We start from the raw sequence: 18,114 nt of genomic DNA on the forward strand, positions 1-18,114 counted from the left end.
GTCCCCTGAAGAATACCAGCATATTTTTATAATTATGCGTAGGTTTGTTGTAGCCCAGCAGCGGCCGGCTGAGCTGTTGGCGGACTCTGACAGCGATAAACATTAGGGCACTGCTCTAGAGGATGAAGAAAACTCTGGAGGGTGTTTGGAGACAGAGCAGGGACTAGAGAGGCCCGTTGGCCACCAGGTGGCATCTGAGTCAGGGAGCCGTGAGGAGGAACAGAAGGAGGTTGTCCCTGATATGCGTGTGCATAGAGCTGAGAAGAGAAGGGAGCAGCTGCGGAGAAGAAGTCATAGAAGGAAATAGAGACAGGTGGCTACTGTTGTGGCCCCTCCCAAAGAGCTTATAGGTGGAGCAACGGGAGGGGAATCTTTGCAGAAAACGACAGTCCACTTTACTAGCCGTTGAGAAAGCATTGCGTAAGTCTAATCTTGGTTTCTTGAAGATAGCATTCTAGGCTCCTAGCCAAGGGGTGGCTTTATCTCCGTCATTAGTCGTGGCAGACAGCCAAGCCCGTGTCTGCATATTCATTAGAATCACGGGACAGAACAAGGTTTATATATTTTTATGCAGGAATTCTGCAGGGACTTTCTCGGAATTTCTGCTACAATAGAAAATGAGCAGAAAATAGCAGGAATCCTCTTCATATAAGACATATCAAGACAAAACATCTTCCTTGGAAGAGAATGCGGAGAAACAGCAGCACTAGATCTAAAAGACCAGATCCGTGATGGCGAACCTATGGCATGTGCACCACAGGTGGCACACGGAGCTTTCTCTGCGGGCACGCCAGCTGTCACCCAACCCAGATCCACTGCGCTTGCTCCGCTAGCCAGCTGGTCTTTGGGTCTCTGCCGCGGGGCCTTCACGGCACAGGAGGCAGGAATGGAGGAGTAAGTCTGGGCGCACTGGGGGGAGAAACTGCTCAGATCGGGAAGGCAGGAATGGGGGAGAAAGCCTGGGCGCACTGGGGAGAAACTGCGGAGATCAAGGCGGTCCATCCACCACCACCATCCTGTGCCCCGTTTTGCGCCTGGAAAGCCTCCTGCTGAGAGCCAAAATGGGGGTGGGGGGACAGGGCGTATATGTGCGGGGGGGAGTGCTGGGAATGCGGTCGCATGCATGGGGTGCATGTGCTGGGGGGCGCTCACATTGGATTTTGGGGATCGGGGCATGCACACGTGCATTCACGGGGGGTGCAGGCGCTCTTTGGGCACTTGGCACCTAAAAGGTTAACCACCACCTGACTAGATCTAAAAACGCCATGCTTTTTTTCAATGCTGAGAGTGTGCTTAGTTCACAAAGCAAGGGAGATACTCCAATTAATAACCAAGAGGGCATCAAAATCACTAAGAACTTCAGCGCGATTTTTAGATGTAATACAAAGGGTATCTTTAAGAAACCAACGAGGGGGAACATCAGAGTACGATAATATTGCAAGCTAAGTTGACTTACCAATGGGCTCACCCTCTGGGCCAACCAGAATGCCAACTCCAAATGGGCAGATTTGCTTATAAGATTCTGTAAATCAAACATAAATATGAAATGCAGAATATCGACCGTGTTCTCTTGTTTGAGAAAGTACATGTCACTCCAGTTTGTTTGCTTTTAATATTCTTTTCAAATGCCACATTTTTATACAGGTTCTGTAATTAATGCAGGAATTTTACTGCCTATTGCACCAACTAGAAATATAAGTACCGTATTTTTTGGAGTATAAGGTACACTTCCCCCCCCCTAAAAGAGGGTGAAAATTTGGGTGCATCTAATACACCAAATGTAGCTAAACCTGTGAGGCACGGAGGAGGTGGTGGTCTGTGGCAATCCCTGCAGCCTGGAACAGCTGATTGGGGGTATTCCGGGAGGCCGATCCACCCGCCAATCAGGTGCTCATGTTGAATCGGGCTGCAATAATGAGCTGAAGCTGACCTGGCTGTTCGCTATTTGCTGCAAGGAGGTGTCAGCAATCACATTCAGAAAGCCCACACAAGTAATTGATTCAGCAGGATTCAATAACTTCTCTTTATATATAATATAACACATTAAGTAAATATACAATACCAAAAGGAGGTTTTCCAATGTGGTAGTTCAGCAGAGAAGTTTCCCTTTCAGTTTTAGTTTCAGATATCAGAACAGCATGCAGCTTTAGTACAGAACAAGCCACGCCCAGGCTCCTTGCTGTCTCCTTCCTTGTTGCTCACACAGCAAATACTGTTTATTTCCAAACAGCTCTCAACTCTCTCACACACTGACAGGACGCTAGCCAGATGAATACCATGGATGCTGGTAGGCAGAGGCAGAGTATTTTTTTTCTTATTTTCCTCCCCCAAAATTAAGGTCCGTATTATACCCGGAGCATCATATATTCCAAAAAATACGGTATCCATTTTATCAATCTGAAGAAAATTCGGCCTATACAAGCTTTGTCTTTCCCAGAAAATAATTCATTTCTTCTTTCATTTAATATCATGCACCATAGTAACCATACAAGAGGTATGATATATACCGTCTTTTTCCTCTGGACAAATTTCACAGGGATCGCCCCATCCTTGTCCATGCATGTTGCAACAGCATTCTTGCTTAGAATGATTTTTGGACTTGGGAACTAGACATTTTCCATCTTCAAATTTAGTGAAGCAGTAGCTCACCCTCAGATCTAAATAAATAAGAACATGACATCCATTAAGCATTTGATTAAAAAGAGTTTTTTCACTGAAAGTACGAAGAATGTCTTGAAAATTACAATGGTGCCTTGATACTCAACTGCTTTGAAACTCATCGGATTTTGGTACTTGACGTATTTTGATGAAAACATTTTGTCCCAATACTCATCATTTGTTTGGTACTCAATGCACAAGCTAGAACTTGTCGGTGTTGACTACCTTGTAACTCACTGCATTATTCTTTATGGGAAAAGTTTGGTACTCGTTGTTTTGGTACTCACTGCGCCTCATGGAACCAATTAACAATTACTAAGGTACCACTGTTGCGCCCCTTCCTGGATCGGGATGCTCTGTGCACAGTCACTCATGCCCTCATCCTTTCTCGCCTGGACTATTGTAATGCTCTCTACATGGGGCTGCCCTTGAAGAGCACCTGGAAGCTTCAACTGGTCCAGAATGCGGCTGTGTGGGTTATCATGGGGGCACCTAGGTGCTCCCATGTTACACCCCTTTTAGGCGGCCTGCACTGGTTGCCGGTTGTCTTCCGGGTGCAATTCAAGGTACTAATTATGACCTTTAAAGCGCTCCATGGCTTAGGCCCAGGGTACCTGCGAGACCACCTACTGCCATCGGTAACCTCCCACCGTCCAGTGAGATCCCACAGAGTCGGCCAGACAGTGTCGGCTAGTGACCCCCAGGGGGAGAGCCTTCTCTATGGGAGTGCCTTCCCTCTGGAATGAGCTGCCCCCGGAGCTTCGTTTAATCCCTGACCTCCGGTCCTTCCGACGCGCCCTAAAAAGTTAGCTTTTCCAGCAAGCCAGCCTGGCCTGAATAAAACAAAATAAATTATTGATCACTGTTAATTTTAATTCGATTTTTTTTTTAAAAAAATTCATTGTCCATTTTAATTGGGTTTGGGACATTCTATTTATTTTTTTTAAAACTTTTGTATTATGTGTTTCTTTTAATGTTGTACGCCGCCCTGAGTCCTTGGGAGAAGGGCGGCATATAAATCTAATAAACCTAAATCTAAACCACTGTACTGATGGGTGAAATATACTGTATTGAAGTTCTCCATACATGAAAGGGTCTTTCCTTAGCCTCCTTCTTAGGTTTTGTTTTGGAACTGACTACCCTGCTGAGCCCTGCAAGTTATTTTGTGAATGGATAAATTCCATTCATAGCATCCTGAATACCTGTAACTGTGACGACAAACCTGTGGGACAAGTGCCAGAGGTGGCACGCAGAGCCCACTCTGTGGGCATGCACGCTGTCACCAGCTGCACTTCCGGGTTCCAACACGTGCATGCGCACTAGCCAGCTGGTTCGGGGTGCATGCATGCATGGCCAGCTGCTCTCTTCCGGATTCTGTTGCACACCTGCATGCCGGCCAGCTGGTCTTCGTGCATGCGCGCAACAGAACATAAGAAGTGGAGCTCGCTCCAGTGCGCGCACTCCTGTTTCAGCACTCTGTGCCAAAAGGATTAGCCACCACTGACCTATAACATCTTCCCTAAATCCCCAAAAGGCATATACTAAGCATTTACTACCATTACTAAGCACATCTACTTACATTCAAATCAGGGGTGGGTTCCTGCCAGTTCTAACCTCTTCTATAGAAGAGGTTCCACAAATCTACCATGCTGTTTAGGACCGGTTCCAGCTCCCTCCCCCCGCCCATCCGCCCATCATCAAGATGAAGAGCGAGAGGAGGAATTCTGGGAGTTGAAATCCACAAGTCTTAAAGCTTTCAAGTTTGAACACCCCTGGGGTTTTTTTTCCTAAAGGGTTAAAGGTGCAAGGGTCTTGTAACTTGACATCTTTAAGACCTGCGTGCTTCAAATGCCAGAGTTCCTGAGTCAACATGACTGGAGGAGGAATTCTGGGAGTTGAAGTCCACAAGTCTTAAAGCTGTCAAGTTTGAACACTCCTGGGTTTTTTTTCTAAAGGGTTAAAGGTGCAAGGGTCTTGTAACTTGACAGCTTTAAGACTTTCGTGCTTCAAATGCTAGAGTTTCTGAGCTAACATTTTGGTTGCTAAGCAAGAATATTGTTAAGTGAGTTTCACCACATTTTACAATTTGGCCATGCCCACCGAGTCACATGGCTAGCAAGCCACTCCCACCCAGTCACATGGCTGGCAAGCCACTCCCACCCAGTCACATGGCCAGCAAGCCACTCCCACAAAGCAGGCCACACCTACAGAAGAGGTTCTAAAAAAATTTGAAACCCACCACTGATTCAAATCATATGTTGCATATGTTGATATATGTTTATTAGTTGCTATTGACTGCACTAAGTAGTTATTTATTTAAATTTGTTTTTTAAATTTCTATGCCGCTCATCTGCCTATAGGGAGGTAGTTTATGTAGGTACTTTGATCTATGTGGAGCATATAACTGCTTAAATTGTGAAAGAAATGTTGAATGATGGGCAAGCATCTTCATTTACCATCTCTTCTCTTACAGTTACTTCAAGGTCTACGTAACTATTGATCCCACTTATTTTGAAATAAGAAAGATGTAAATGGTTCCATTTATCTTTATATCCTAGTATTAACTCTGTAGGTTGAAGGAGAAAACAGCAGTTTTCTTATTGTGAATTTCTGACCTTCGGCATCTTACGGAAAGCATTCCTTGAATGCTCTGAGGTCCTCAACTCCATTCTTAAATTTAAAACTACAAACTTTGGCATTTTAAAGGATTTACTGCATTCTATTAATCACCACCCCAGATCAAGTCTTAGGAAAGGGTGAAACTAACCCCAGGATTCCTTATCTACCACATTTAAGTGTACATCTCCAACAAACTCCCAAGACTAACCACATATCTGCCTTTTCAGTAAATGTCCTAAATTAAGACTCTGGGGAGAGATAATTCAATTTAACAATCATAAAATATTTGCCTCACTATTCTGCTTTCAATAAATGAATCAACTATATTATTCTGTTTAATTGTCACATTCCAATGCTATAACCACTAATCCCCAACAGCTGGAACAGCGCACAGTTTCCAATTAAATTCTGGTTCCAATTTTGCTAGAGTTAACATACTTGATATAAGCTTCCAAGCTTAAGTTCTCACTTATTATTTTACACAACATATAGATCATTCATTTCCTGATGCTCTATAATATGGGGTGGGGAGAGTTCCTGGTTAATTTTACCCTCTATATTCCCCCCCCCACATCTCTTAAAAAAATTCCTGGACAACTGACCAACCACAGAGGTGGGTCCCTACTGGTTTGGACTGGTTCAGCCAAGTAGGTAGTAACTCGGCAGGCCACATGCCCAAACTGGTTCCATCTTGTTTTTTGCTTCTGCGCATGCGGATGAGCAATTTTTTTACTTCTGTGCATGCGCGCGTTGCGCCCCCCCCCAAAGTGCATCCCTGAGTGAACCGGCAGTAAAAGAAGCCAGAATCCACCATGACTAACCAATAACTGAGAATTGGCTTTGAAGAACTAGAGAGAAGACTATTATTTCTGTGCTCTTCCAGATTTCCAATGTGTCATGAATGGTGGTTGATGTCATCCTTTTAAGGCAGGTCAGATCAAGATAAAAGCCCAACAGAGACTCCAAGAATGCTCTTTATTTATTAAGGGAGAACAAGAACCTTGAAGGTCCATCCAATTTTCTCTCTGTCCCATCTAAACAAAATCAAAGGCAGGGACATTCTCACTCTTCCTTCTTTCTCTACCAAAAAACTGTGAATTTTTTCTCTTCAAGTCATCCCTGAACAGCTTGCGCATTCCTTCCCCAAAGCCAACTCTACATTCCTTCATTTATTTATTTATTTGACCTAGAACTTTGGGGTGGATCACAGCATAAGGGATTTTATGGTCATCCAGCACATTGAAGCTATGAATATTGCCCAGTTATTGGGCAAGAATGATGCAAGCTGTAAAGCCAATTGTGAGGCAGCTTCAGTGCCTTGGTAGAAATAGATAATTTGGGGAATCTGAGTTGGAAATGTGTGAGAATTTGCCTCCTTGTGAATATAACAGGGGAAAAAAATTAAGAATTTTATAGGTTATGTAAAGAATTGCAGAATGAAGAATTATAGCAGGGGGATTTCAAATGAATTCCTTATCTTACAATTGCTTTCTGAAAGTTGGACTCAATTAAGTTTAGAAGATTTGCTGAAAGGCAAAATATTTTTTTTGCCAAGACAACCTCATTCAAAATCCTTAATTATCTTAAAGCTGCTATCATATTTTTCGGTTGGCAACCAGTATTTCCAAAATGGTAAGAAAGAAAGAAATGAGGAACCATAACAGCAGTAATAACAGAATGATTTAGGATTATTGTTTTTTATTGCAAGTATATAAAGCACCACTCAGATGATATGAATTGCTCTCCAATACTTCTAAGCCAATAGATCAGAAAGTTTTAAAGCATAAAATAATGACTGACGCCCAGATAAAGGGGAAAGGGGACTCCTAAATTAAATTCTCATGGAATTCATTTAAAGGACTTCCTTCAGAGCTGTTCAATAGGAAGGGATAAAACCACAAGGAGGCCATCTATCTAATTTACTCAGTTACAAAATGACACCACAAAACATTCCTTTTCTTTTTCCCTTCGACCCAAGTAAGCAAGGCCAAACCACAAAGTGGTTTTGGAATTCTGATAAACTCCCTCTTTAGCATAATTAATTATATTATCTGTGAGAGGAAGTGAGAAGACATTGCCAGAAGGTTAAAGCGGAGTCACCAGCCCAAAATCCTAGAAAGAGCCATTGTTTCTTCACTAAAAAAAGGCAAAGGGATTCAGTAGAGTGAACCACTTCATGATTTGTAGATTGAACTCTGCCTAGATCTCCAGCTGTTACACTCAGTACTCAATATGTAGTTAGTACTCTTGGCAACGAGATGCAGGGTGCAAACCTCTCTGCATTTACGCAGAATGAATTCCCCTGGATTGAGTGAAACCACCTTTTGACTAATCATGTTTAGCACTTGTCTGAAAAATAAGCTTGGCCAGACAGTTTACGCCATCTTTTTGAAATGGTCATCATCCTGCTGGGTTTGTGTTCAGTTTCAATCCTAGTTAGCCACCTAGAACAGGGGTCAGCAATCCGTGGCTCTGGAGCCGCATGTGGCTCTTTCATCCCTCTGATGCGGCTCCCTCTCGCCAGTCAGCACCACAAATTTGAGAGGAGCTTCCAGTTTTGGGAGGGAAAGCAGGACATGCCAGGAGAAGACTCTATGGCAAGGGACGGGTTTTCCTGTCAGCTCCACAATTGATAAGGCTTTCGGTTAGGACAGGTAGAGGAAAAAGGACACTGTGCTAGGAGGAGATTCTATGGTGGGGAAACTGGACTTCCGGTCAGCTCCAGGAATTGAATGGGGGGCTTCCGGTTAGGACCTTTGTGGCTCTTTGAGTGTTTAAGGCTACCGACACCTGACCTAGAGTCACAATTTGCTTGGTTGAGTGACCATAATAAATTGATTAAATAAATAAATTAAACCATGGAAACCACTGGTCCCACAGGTGATTATGGAGATGCATAAGGAATCTACCGCTGTAATTTACCGTTGACAACATCAATTTAGCATCTACACGAAATAAAGAAAGATTCTTACCTTGGCATCTTCGCCCATTAGAGGTCACTATGAAACCTTCAGGACATAAGCAAGCAAAACTACCTTCCGTGTTACTACAGGTGCCCAAGACACAGACATTTGTTTCTTCTTTACATTCATCAATATCTGTAAGGAAAGTATACTTAGAATTATAAACAGAATAAGGAACAGTTTGCAAAGCCAGCAACTGCTTTCTCCACCATTCCTGTCCTATCAACACAGGGCCCTGATTTAAAATTAGGAAGGAATCCCGTTCACTTAATGGGTGGCCATTTCTTCATAGTTGAGTCTCACGTTTCTGATACTCTGGACAAGGGGTGTCAAACTCAACGACCGGGGGGCAGGATCTGGCCCATGGGGTGCTTAGATCTGGCCTGCGGGGCGTCCCTGGAAACAACAAAGGACCGGCCCATGGTGCCTCTGCCAGTGAAAACAGAGCTCAGGAGAGTTGGCCCTCCCTGGCTCTCTTTTTTCTGGCAGAGGGATGCAGGAGTCCATCACAGCTGGAAATGGAGTTCAGGAGCCCGTTTTCGCTGACACTTACCCGACATGAGTGATGTCGAGCTGGCCATATCCACCCTGGCTACACTGCCAGCCCCAACCCCCCCCAAGGTGAAACACAATCCTGATGAGGCCCTCAATGAAATTGAGTTTGACACCCCTCCTCTGAACAGTGGGGAAATCATGGGGAAATCATGGGAATGTTTCCAATATATGTCTTTGGAGATTCTCAGTCATCTACGTAAGGTCATAACTGTCACAAAGGTGCTTTTTCAAAAGGCAACTGGACTTTTTTGAACTACTTAAAAAAAACGTGCACGCTGGATCTAAACCAGGGGTCAGCAACCTGCGGCTCTGCAGCTGCATGTAGCTCTTTCATCCCTCTGATGTGGCTTCCTGTTGCCGGCAGGTGCCACAATTTTGAGAGGACTGTCCGGTTTGGGCAGGGAGGGGTGGAAGTACAGCGTGCCAGGAGGAGACTCTATGGCAAGGGGCGGGATTTCTGGTCGGCTCCACAATTGATAGGGCTTTCAGTTAGGACAGGTAGAGGAAAAGGACGCCATGCTAGGAGAAGACTCTATGGTGGGAAACTAGACTTCTGGTCAGCTCCAGAATTGAGTGGGAGCTTCCGGTTAGCTTCCGGTGGCTCCTGGTGTTTTCTTTTCTGTGGGAAATGGGTCCAAATGGCTCTTTGAGTGTTTAAAGTTGCCGACTATGAACCAACACTATATGAACACTGCAGATATCAGGAAAAGATCAACACACTGATTCTTAATGAGCCTCATTTGGCCAGATGGTGAGGATTTTGTTGGCCAGAAGGGACCAATGTTGCTTACAAGGGGTGATTATTATTATTATTAGCCCTACTTTTTTACTGTCTGACTTTTCGGCCCCCATTGCGTACCAATACACTTGTCCTCTTCCAAGGCATATCCAGGGGGACAAATACACCTGTAAGCCCCATCCAGATTTTGACATGTACCAGGAGCACATTTACCAGGATCTAATGCGCACTCATTGATATCTGTAAGAAAATAAACATAAAACAATCATGAGTTCTTATTACCTTTGTCTGTTTACGTGCTACTCTTTTTGTTAGCAAAGTTTACACTGATTTTTAAAAAAAACAAAAACAAGGAGAAAAACTTTAAAAAAAAACCTCATAGGCAAGAAAAGATTTAACAATAAAGAATTGCAATGCAACTAACAAAACGTTCGATGTAGTTTTGGGTCTTAAATAGAACATCACTTCTTCTGATGCACTGTTGTCTATATCCCTAAAAATTCCGATTTGTTTTGTCGTAAGTATGAATTCATCAACAAGCTAGACAAAATGAAGCTTATGCAAAGGCTTTAAAAATGGGTGCTTCTCACTAATTTATAGGCAGATGAAAAAGCAACTGTATACAATATACAATACTGCAATACTGTGTATTTTCTTCCTGTAAATATTTTTTTTGCTGGAAAAGAAAGATGTTTACGTATGTCTTAAATTCCAATTGTGTTACTAAAACATTAGTAAATAAAGATTCTAATCTGTGAGATGACTGTAAAGTTCAAAAATGATTTTCTTTGTAGGGAAAATACTCTGATATAGAATTAGAATTAGAATAACAGAGTTGGAAGGGATCTTGGAGGTCTTCTAGTCCAACGCCCTGCTTAGGCAGGAAACCCTACACCACTTCAGACAAATGGATATCCAACATCTTCTTAAAACTTCCAGTGTTGGGGCATTCACAACTTCTGGAGGCAAGTTGTTCCACTGATTAATTGTTCTAGCTGTCAGGAAATTTCTCCTTGGTTCTAAGTTGTTTCTCTCCTTGGTTAGTTTCCACCCATGGCTTCTTGTCCTGCCCTCAGGTGCTTTGGAGAATAGTTTGACTCCCTCTTCTTTGTGGCAGCCCTGATATTTGTACTTAGAAGGCATTTATATTCCCAAATGAGCTCTTTCTGTAGAACATCTACACCTTCTTCAATATGACATATGGATACATCAACCATTTAAAATAAAATGTGGCAAACGCTTTGATTAATTTCCACGACATACCAATGCAAATCCTTCTATCAGGCGACATCTCATAGCCCTCGTTGCAAAGGCATAAGAAAGACCCAACTGTGTTAACACATTGGCCATTTCTGCACGTATGTCCATTTCCAGAGGCACATTCATCAACATCTAAAAGGAGGGGAGGGGGGAGAAAAAAAGAAAGAGGTAAGGAAGGGACAGATAGTTAAAAAGAGAGGAAACGAAGCGAATAAGAATTACAAGCCACAACGGCCTTTCCACAACTGAGTGCTCAAATTGGAACATGCCTGCATGTGCGCACTCCAGAGTGCTGAAGATCCAAAGGCCAGCTGACCAGGGCACGTGCCTGTTTTTTAGGCCATTTCCAGATCATTTTCCAAGTCGCTTTCAGACCGTTTTGGGGGCATTTTTATGCCGTTTTTGTGCCATTTTCAGGGCATTTCCCAATGCTCTGGCGCCCTCAAAGAGTAGCTGTCCAGAAGAGTAACTGGCGACAGTGCACTTGCCCACAGAGAGGGCTCTGCGTACCACCTCTGGCACATGTAGCCAAGATGGCGCAGTGGTTAAATGCAGCACTGCAGGCTACTTCAGCTGACTGCAGTTCTGCAGTTCGGCTGTTCAAATCTCACCGGCTCAAGGTTGACTCAGCCTTCCATCCTTCCGAGGTAGGTAAAATGAGGACCCGGATTGTTGTTGGGGGCAATATGATGACTCTGTAAACTGCTTAGAGAGGGCTGAAAGCCCTATGAAGCGGTATATAAGTCTAACTGCTATTGCTATTGCTATGTGCCATAGGTTTGCAATCATTAGTCTATACTAAACCCCCACCCCCACTCACCCAGAGGTGAAATCCAGCAGGTTCTGACAGGTTCTGGAGAACCAGTAGCGGAAATTTTGAGTAGTTCAGAGAACTGGCAAATGCCACCTCTGTCTGGCCCCAGAGTGGGATGGGAATGGAGATTTTTGCAGTATCCTTCCCCTGCCACGCCCACCAAGCCACACCATGCCCATCAAGCCACGCCCACAGAACCGGTGGTAAAAAAAAATTGAATTTCATCACTGCACACACACCCACCTCAGCGTATGATTGTTAAATGGTCAACTAATAAATGTACACAACCTTGCACAACTGAAAGGTTTCCTTACCTATACAGTCATTGTTGTGAGATAGGATGAATCCGATATGACAACGGCAGTTGAAAGAGCCAATTGTATTTCTACAGGTGCCATTTCCACAGGGATCTCTGTCGCATTCATTAATATCTGTGAACAGAGTAAGGAATTCAGAATGAGACACATGCGTATCGTTGACAACGCAGAAGAAATACAGATCAGTTCACTAGCATGAATTCAAGGTAAAATGAAGGCGGACGCATTGGTTAAATCAGACCCAATCTTGAAAGTTAGAAACATGGTTTTGCAAAACAAACGAATAAAATGTCCTATGCTATTCATAATTTGTACAGAAAGATGCACCCATCCCTACTGTAATGAGAGAGAGAGAGAGAGAGAGAGAGAGAGAGAGAGAGAGAGAGAGAGAGAGAGAGAGAGAGACAGAGAGAGAGAGAGACAGAGAGAGAGAGAGAGAGAGAGAGAGAGAGAGAGAGAGAGAGAGAGAAATTGGATTAACCAGAATCCCAAACAGAAGTGAGCTTTCTCACAATGAAAGCTACAACCTTAAACATGTGATTAAAACTGTGCTGAAGGGATTTGAACAAGTCTAAAATGCATGAAAACACTGGCCTGAAAGAAACATGAAAAGCATTCGTAATTCTTTTGCAGACATTTAGTTTTTGGGAAGTGACTATTCGTTCTTTTTTCTGTCTGAGAAGTTTAAGGGGAATATCAAATTTATTTGTTTATGAATGTATCTGTCGCAGCTCTGGGTAAGTTACAAAATATAACAATTTACAACCAAGTTAAATCAAAGAATAATCAAAAAGAAGTCTGGAAAAGCCAACAATTATTCAACAAACCAAAATACCAGACAATGAGTTCATTGTCCCATTCTCACCCAAGGCATGGATTTAGATACAGCTTATAAAGCAGGGTGGGGCAACTATGTCAACGTTACAACTTGTGGACTTCAACTCCCAGAATTCCTGAGCCAGCCGTGTTCTGGGATTTGAAGTCCTCAAGTCATAAAATTGTCATAGTTGTCCTCCTTGGATCATTTAAATAGGATCACGTAGAAGCTACAGTTATCCACATCACACCTGTAAAATGACCCACAATAAACATTGGCTTTCTGTTATTCACAAGGCTAAAAATATAAACACATACATACCCAAACACATCGTTTCATCTTCATTGGTTTTGAATCCCGTGTGGCAACGACATGAATAACCCCCTTCACGGTCTAAGCAATCACCATGGCTACAAATATTGGGAATCTCTAGACACTCATTGCGATCTGTAATCACAGAAAGCTTAAACATTTTAGAATTTTTCAGCAAGAGAACGGTTGGGGGAAAAACAGTTGGAAAAAAAACAGTTCCATCTTTCAAAACGTGAAAATTTTGCTAACTTATTTCTCAACAGGAACACAATGTACTACATTAGCTTTAAATTTTGGAGAAAATTATGACGAGTTGAAGTAGAAGAATTTGGCACCTAAATAGCTCCTCTTTAAAGCATTGTAAGGAAAAAATTAATGCAATCCTAACATTACAATGGAATTAAAATGTATGTATTCCTAAACAAGTTCAACCTATTGTATTGTCAACTTATTAACCTTTGGTACGGATACGACTTAGCATGACACACTTATCAAACGGTAAATATTGTGTTTTATTTTCCCTTCCTGAGCAAAATTCGGGGAAATAAAGTTTCTGCCAATACATATTAAGGTACATTGTTGATTGTATCAGCTTTTGACCTGGAGTTTCCTGTTTCTATTGCAGAGAATGAGCTTACAGAATTATTATGTTTAACAAGATGCTAACTCACCACATTTTCCTAAAGAATCCAAACCTTTCAATCTCAAAGTGAAAATCCACTTCTGCTTCTACATATACATTTTTTCCCTGCAAAAACTGCAGATCTATGGGAAAAGGTGCTTTTCTCTCAAATACAGCTCAGAAAATGCCCATGAAAATACTACTTCCACCACTACTACTATATCTACCAGATGGACATCTGGCCCATAACATGCCTGGCACCACTATTGTGCAAAATCTATTGTGCAAAAGAAAAAAGTCCAGTTCGTTGCTATTGCAATATCAGGGGATGCAAGAATTGAGGAGAAACAGCTAGAAAAAAAATAATATTGTGATTTACAAATTGAACTTAAGCGATTATGGAGGAAGAAATCAATGGTTGTACAAATAGTAATGGCAAATCAATAGCAATGGCAAATCTAGACAGTATACTAAAAAGCAGAGACATCACCCTGCCAAGAAAACTGTGTCTAGTCAAAGCTATGGTTTTCCCAGTTGCAATGGATGGCTGTGGAAGTTGGACCACAAGAAAGGCTGAGCGCCAAGGAATTGAGGTCTTTGAACTCTGGTGCTGGAGAAGACTCCTACAAGTCCCTTGGGACCGCAAGGCGATCAAACCGGTCAGTCCTAGAGGAGATCAACCCTGACTGCTCTTTAGAAGGCCAGATCCTGCAGATGAAACTCAAATACTTTGCCCACCTAATGAGAAGGAAGGACTCCCTGGAGAAGAGTCTCATGTTGGGAACAATGGAGGGCAAAAGAAGAAGGGGACGGCAGAGAAGGAGGTGGCTGGATGGAGTCACTGAAGCAGTCAGCAGTCATGAGCTTAAATGGACTCCAGAGGATGATAGAGGACGGGAAGGCCTGGAGGAACGTTGTCCATGGGGTCGCAATGGGTTGGACATGACTTCGCAACTAACAATAACCAATAGTAATAGGAGCCCTTGCAGCAATACTCAAAGGGCTGCCTAGATACATGGAAATTTTGAACTTATTGGACCTGAATATCCTGGCTTTTCAAAAATACACCCTACTTGGAACTTCCTATATAATTAGACAGTACCTTAACAGCAATTAGGTCCTAAGTTAGGACTTGAACTGTTCAATTTTTACCAGTCGCAGACTGTGAATTGAACTGAAGATTAAATCAATAATAATGATAATGACAGAGTTCCTTATGAATAGGCGGCCAATGAATTCTAAATTGAGTTCAATTATGGGGAATGTTCACGATTGTTATGACATTTGGTTGATGCTCAATTGCTGCTAGTTACTTTGGGTTCCTACAAGCAGAGAGAGAGAGAGAGAAAGAGGGAGAGCTATGAAACTAAATTTGCCCTTTAAAACAAATAAGGAAACTAGATTTTGAAATATATAGTACTGAAACACTTTGAGGTTGCTGGTTTAAATCAGCTGTTCACATTGCTGCGAAGATAAAAAAAAATACTACAGTATGTTTATATGCTTAAAACTGGGTACTCTACACTTAGCAAAAAAAAAACCTGGCATCTGTTGTGTTGAAGAAAGACTGTGCATTCTCTTTGGCTCGGTTGTGACTGAATTTTTCGGTCTAAGAAAATATAAACATTGCAAAGTTCCTCTGGCATCTTCGTGAGTGGAAAAAAAAACAATTTATGGATTCAAGGTCAAAATAACATGGCGTTGCATTTTTTTTTTAAAAAAAGAGAGATTTAATGCAGCTGCTGTGCCTGTGTATATTTTTTTTAAGTATCCCTATTCCACCAATCACTTAGCATGCTTACATATTTTACAGTGTTGTCCAAATAGTATTAGTACTTACCAACACATCGTCCAACAGATGTAAATCGATAACCAGGTTTACAATCACAGCGGTAGCTCCCTTGTGTGTTCACGCAATCCGCATTTTGTTGACAAACTGGTCCATTCTGGCATTCATCAATATCTATTGGAAGTTGTTTTTTTTTTTTAAAGAAAGGTCTTAGAATTGATAATTGGTATTAGAGATGAAGGCTGTGTGTTATTTCAGATTCATTTCAGAAAGGAGGCTTCAAATTTGCAGAAGTATTAAAGCAGGCATACTGCGCAGCTGCTAAAGGAGAATTTCTGTTGCTACTATAAAGTCCCGGGAAGAGGTGGATTTTAATGAATTTTGCTATAAACCGAACGCAAAACACAGCCCAGAAACATTAGCAAGGGTGTCATGGAAGTGACAGTGGGAATGAAAGTGACAGTTTGCATTATATTGTAGTCATAGACATCTGTGCCTTCCTTACGTATAATAGGACAAGTAGACAGCAGCATCTCTCTTTGACCAACAAATACTTTGAAAGGGATTCCGAAGAATCCAAAAAGTCTTGCCCTTAATGTACTGATAGTCCTCAACATACAACCATTCATTTAATGACAGTCTGAAGTTACGACCATGTTGAAAAAAGCAACTTCTCAAAATTATAGCAATAGCAATAGAACTTACTGATAAATGGGGCGCTAAGACCAAAGATGTGGTTTCCAAAATCGAGCTGATTAAGGATGCTCTGAGAATCCCACCTTTTTGGTTGCAAGCAGTGTTATTTCTTTCTCTACCCACTGCAAATTATTGTTATGGCCCGCCAGCAGAGCTGGCAGAAGATTCGGACAGTGAGGAGGTTGGGGAGGAACATGGGCCAGTCCTGGAGTCTGGGGAAGGCTGTGATGAGGGCTCTGTGTCAGAGGCAGAGAGGGGGGCCAGGGCCATCTGACACTTATCAGCTGCCTTCAGAGTCAGACATCAGTGAGTCAGACGAACAGCTGGAGCCTGTTCCCAGTGTGCTCATGCGCAGAGTTCCCAGATGAAAGGAACAGCTAAGGAACCAGGGTCGACTTGGGAGTAAAGTGACAGGTGGATGGTGAATGGCCCCTCCCACAGGGAATAAAAGAGGAGCAAAAGGGGAGTGGAGTTTGCAGGAGACAATTAGTTCATTCCTGCATTCTTGCCGCATCTGAAAGATATCGGCCTGGCCACTCTCCAAGCCTGATAAAGTTCGGTAATGGTGAACCATCTTGAAAGTCTGTGGGAGAGGACAGACTTTGCGGGAGAGGAATTCATTGTCGATTAAATAAAAGGGGTTTATCGGGACGAGGACTCGGCTTCGTGCTGCTGGGGATGCCTAGGTCAGAAGAGCGATTCTGAGCCGAAGCAACTTACCTTCACAGATCAATAACTTGTCGTTGTAAAAGAAGCCGCCCGCACATTCACATCGGAAACTGCCAACCAGGTTTATGCAAATCCCATTCTCACATACCCCTGGGATCTCCCGACACTCATCAATATCTGCAACAAGAGACAGCAGAGGTGCCAAGGTTCAGAACAAGACTTCTACCTAATGAAGCCCCAGGGCGGATTTGAATCAGCGATTTAAATCACAAGTAAAAAGGCTTGATTTAAATCAACTCGATTTAAATCATAATTTTTAAAGAGCAGCTGTCATCTCTGTCCCGTAGCGGCTTCTCCTCTGACCTCCTGTTGACTCGGTTCCACCACAAAATCGCGGAGGACAAAATCGCGCTCGACGAAAGCGCGCATTTGACGTCATCACAGCGCGACGAAAACATCGCGCTGTGATCGAAAAATAAAGCTAAAACCTTTCCCTAACCCCCCCAAACCTAACCCTAAACCTAACCCTAAACCTAACCCTTAACCTAACCCTAAATCTAACCCTAAACCTAACCGTTAACGTAACGCTAAACCTAACGCTAACCCTTAACCTAACGCTAAACCTAACGCTAACGCTCTAAACCTGACCCTAACCCTTAACCTAACCCTAACCCTAACCCTAACCCTTACCTTTATGTGAATCGGCTTGCTTTAATTTTAATTTTATTTCAATTTTTAATTTTTTTCGTCGCGCTGTGATGACGTCACATGCGCGCTTTCGTCGAGCGCGATTTTGTCCTCCGCGCTTTTGACGGGTCACAGTTGACTCACCGACAGCCCCAATATGGCAGAATATACAGCTTCATATGCTACATAACTAAGCTCCTTTTCATGCGGAATAAAACTAAATTACGAATGTATCCCCAATAGAAAACTCTTTAGATTTTTTTTACTCCCAAAGCATTTTATTAAAATACATTTGAGAAAAATAAAAAAAATCCAATTAAAATTTAAAAAATCTGATTTAATTTTTTTTTTTTAAAAATCTGATTTTTTATTTTTATTTTTTAAAAATCGAGTTTTATCTGCCTTGTTAAGTCCCAAATGATCAGGTTTTTTTTTTTAAACCATCTCTCAAAAGATCTCCCTTAAGCACCACTACAAGTGCTGTCTCCTTTATTGCGGGCTAGTTTCGCCTTGCTCTTTATTTGAATAATAATAAAAAGGGTAGATTGCAGGGGTGACACCAAAATATTATTTTATCATATTTTATCTATATCTTAA

The 18,114-nt window shown here is 42.4% G+C and overlaps 1 protein-coding gene across 1 annotated transcript in view; it reads right to left on the minus strand.

Annotated features, from left to right (window-relative positions):
• FBN1 (fibrillin 1) overlaps nucleotides 1–18,114 on the minus strand; it is a 217,169-nt gene that overhangs the window by 28,582 nt on the left and 170,473 nt on the right. The window contains exons 45-53 of the mRNA XM_087704207.1: nucleotides 16,882–17,007; nucleotides 15,517–15,639; nucleotides 13,064–13,189; nucleotides 11,923–12,039; nucleotides 10,798–10,926; nucleotides 9,655–9,774; nucleotides 8,250–8,375; nucleotides 2,508–2,657; nucleotides 1,457–1,522 (exon numbers count right to left, since the gene is read on the minus strand). Coding sequence (XP_087560333.1) covers nucleotides 1,457–1,522; nucleotides 2,508–2,657; nucleotides 8,250–8,375; nucleotides 9,655–9,774; nucleotides 10,798–10,926; nucleotides 11,923–12,039; nucleotides 13,064–13,189; nucleotides 15,517–15,639; nucleotides 16,882–17,007 — 1,083 coding nt within the window. The remainder of the gene's footprint in view (nucleotides 1–1,456; nucleotides 1,523–2,507; nucleotides 2,658–8,249; nucleotides 8,376–9,654; nucleotides 9,775–10,797; nucleotides 10,927–11,922; nucleotides 12,040–13,063; nucleotides 13,190–15,516; nucleotides 15,640–16,881; nucleotides 17,008–18,114) is intronic.

Source organism: Thamnophis sirtalis, unplaced genomic scaffold, assembly GCF_051295495.1.
Source record: "Thamnophis sirtalis isolate CommonGarterSnake01/CBP01778 unplaced genomic scaffold, rThaSir2_p1.2 scaffold_2, whole genome shotgun sequence".
Classification (NCBI taxonomy): domain Eukaryota; kingdom Metazoa; phylum Chordata; class Lepidosauria; order Squamata; family Natricidae; genus Thamnophis; species Thamnophis sirtalis.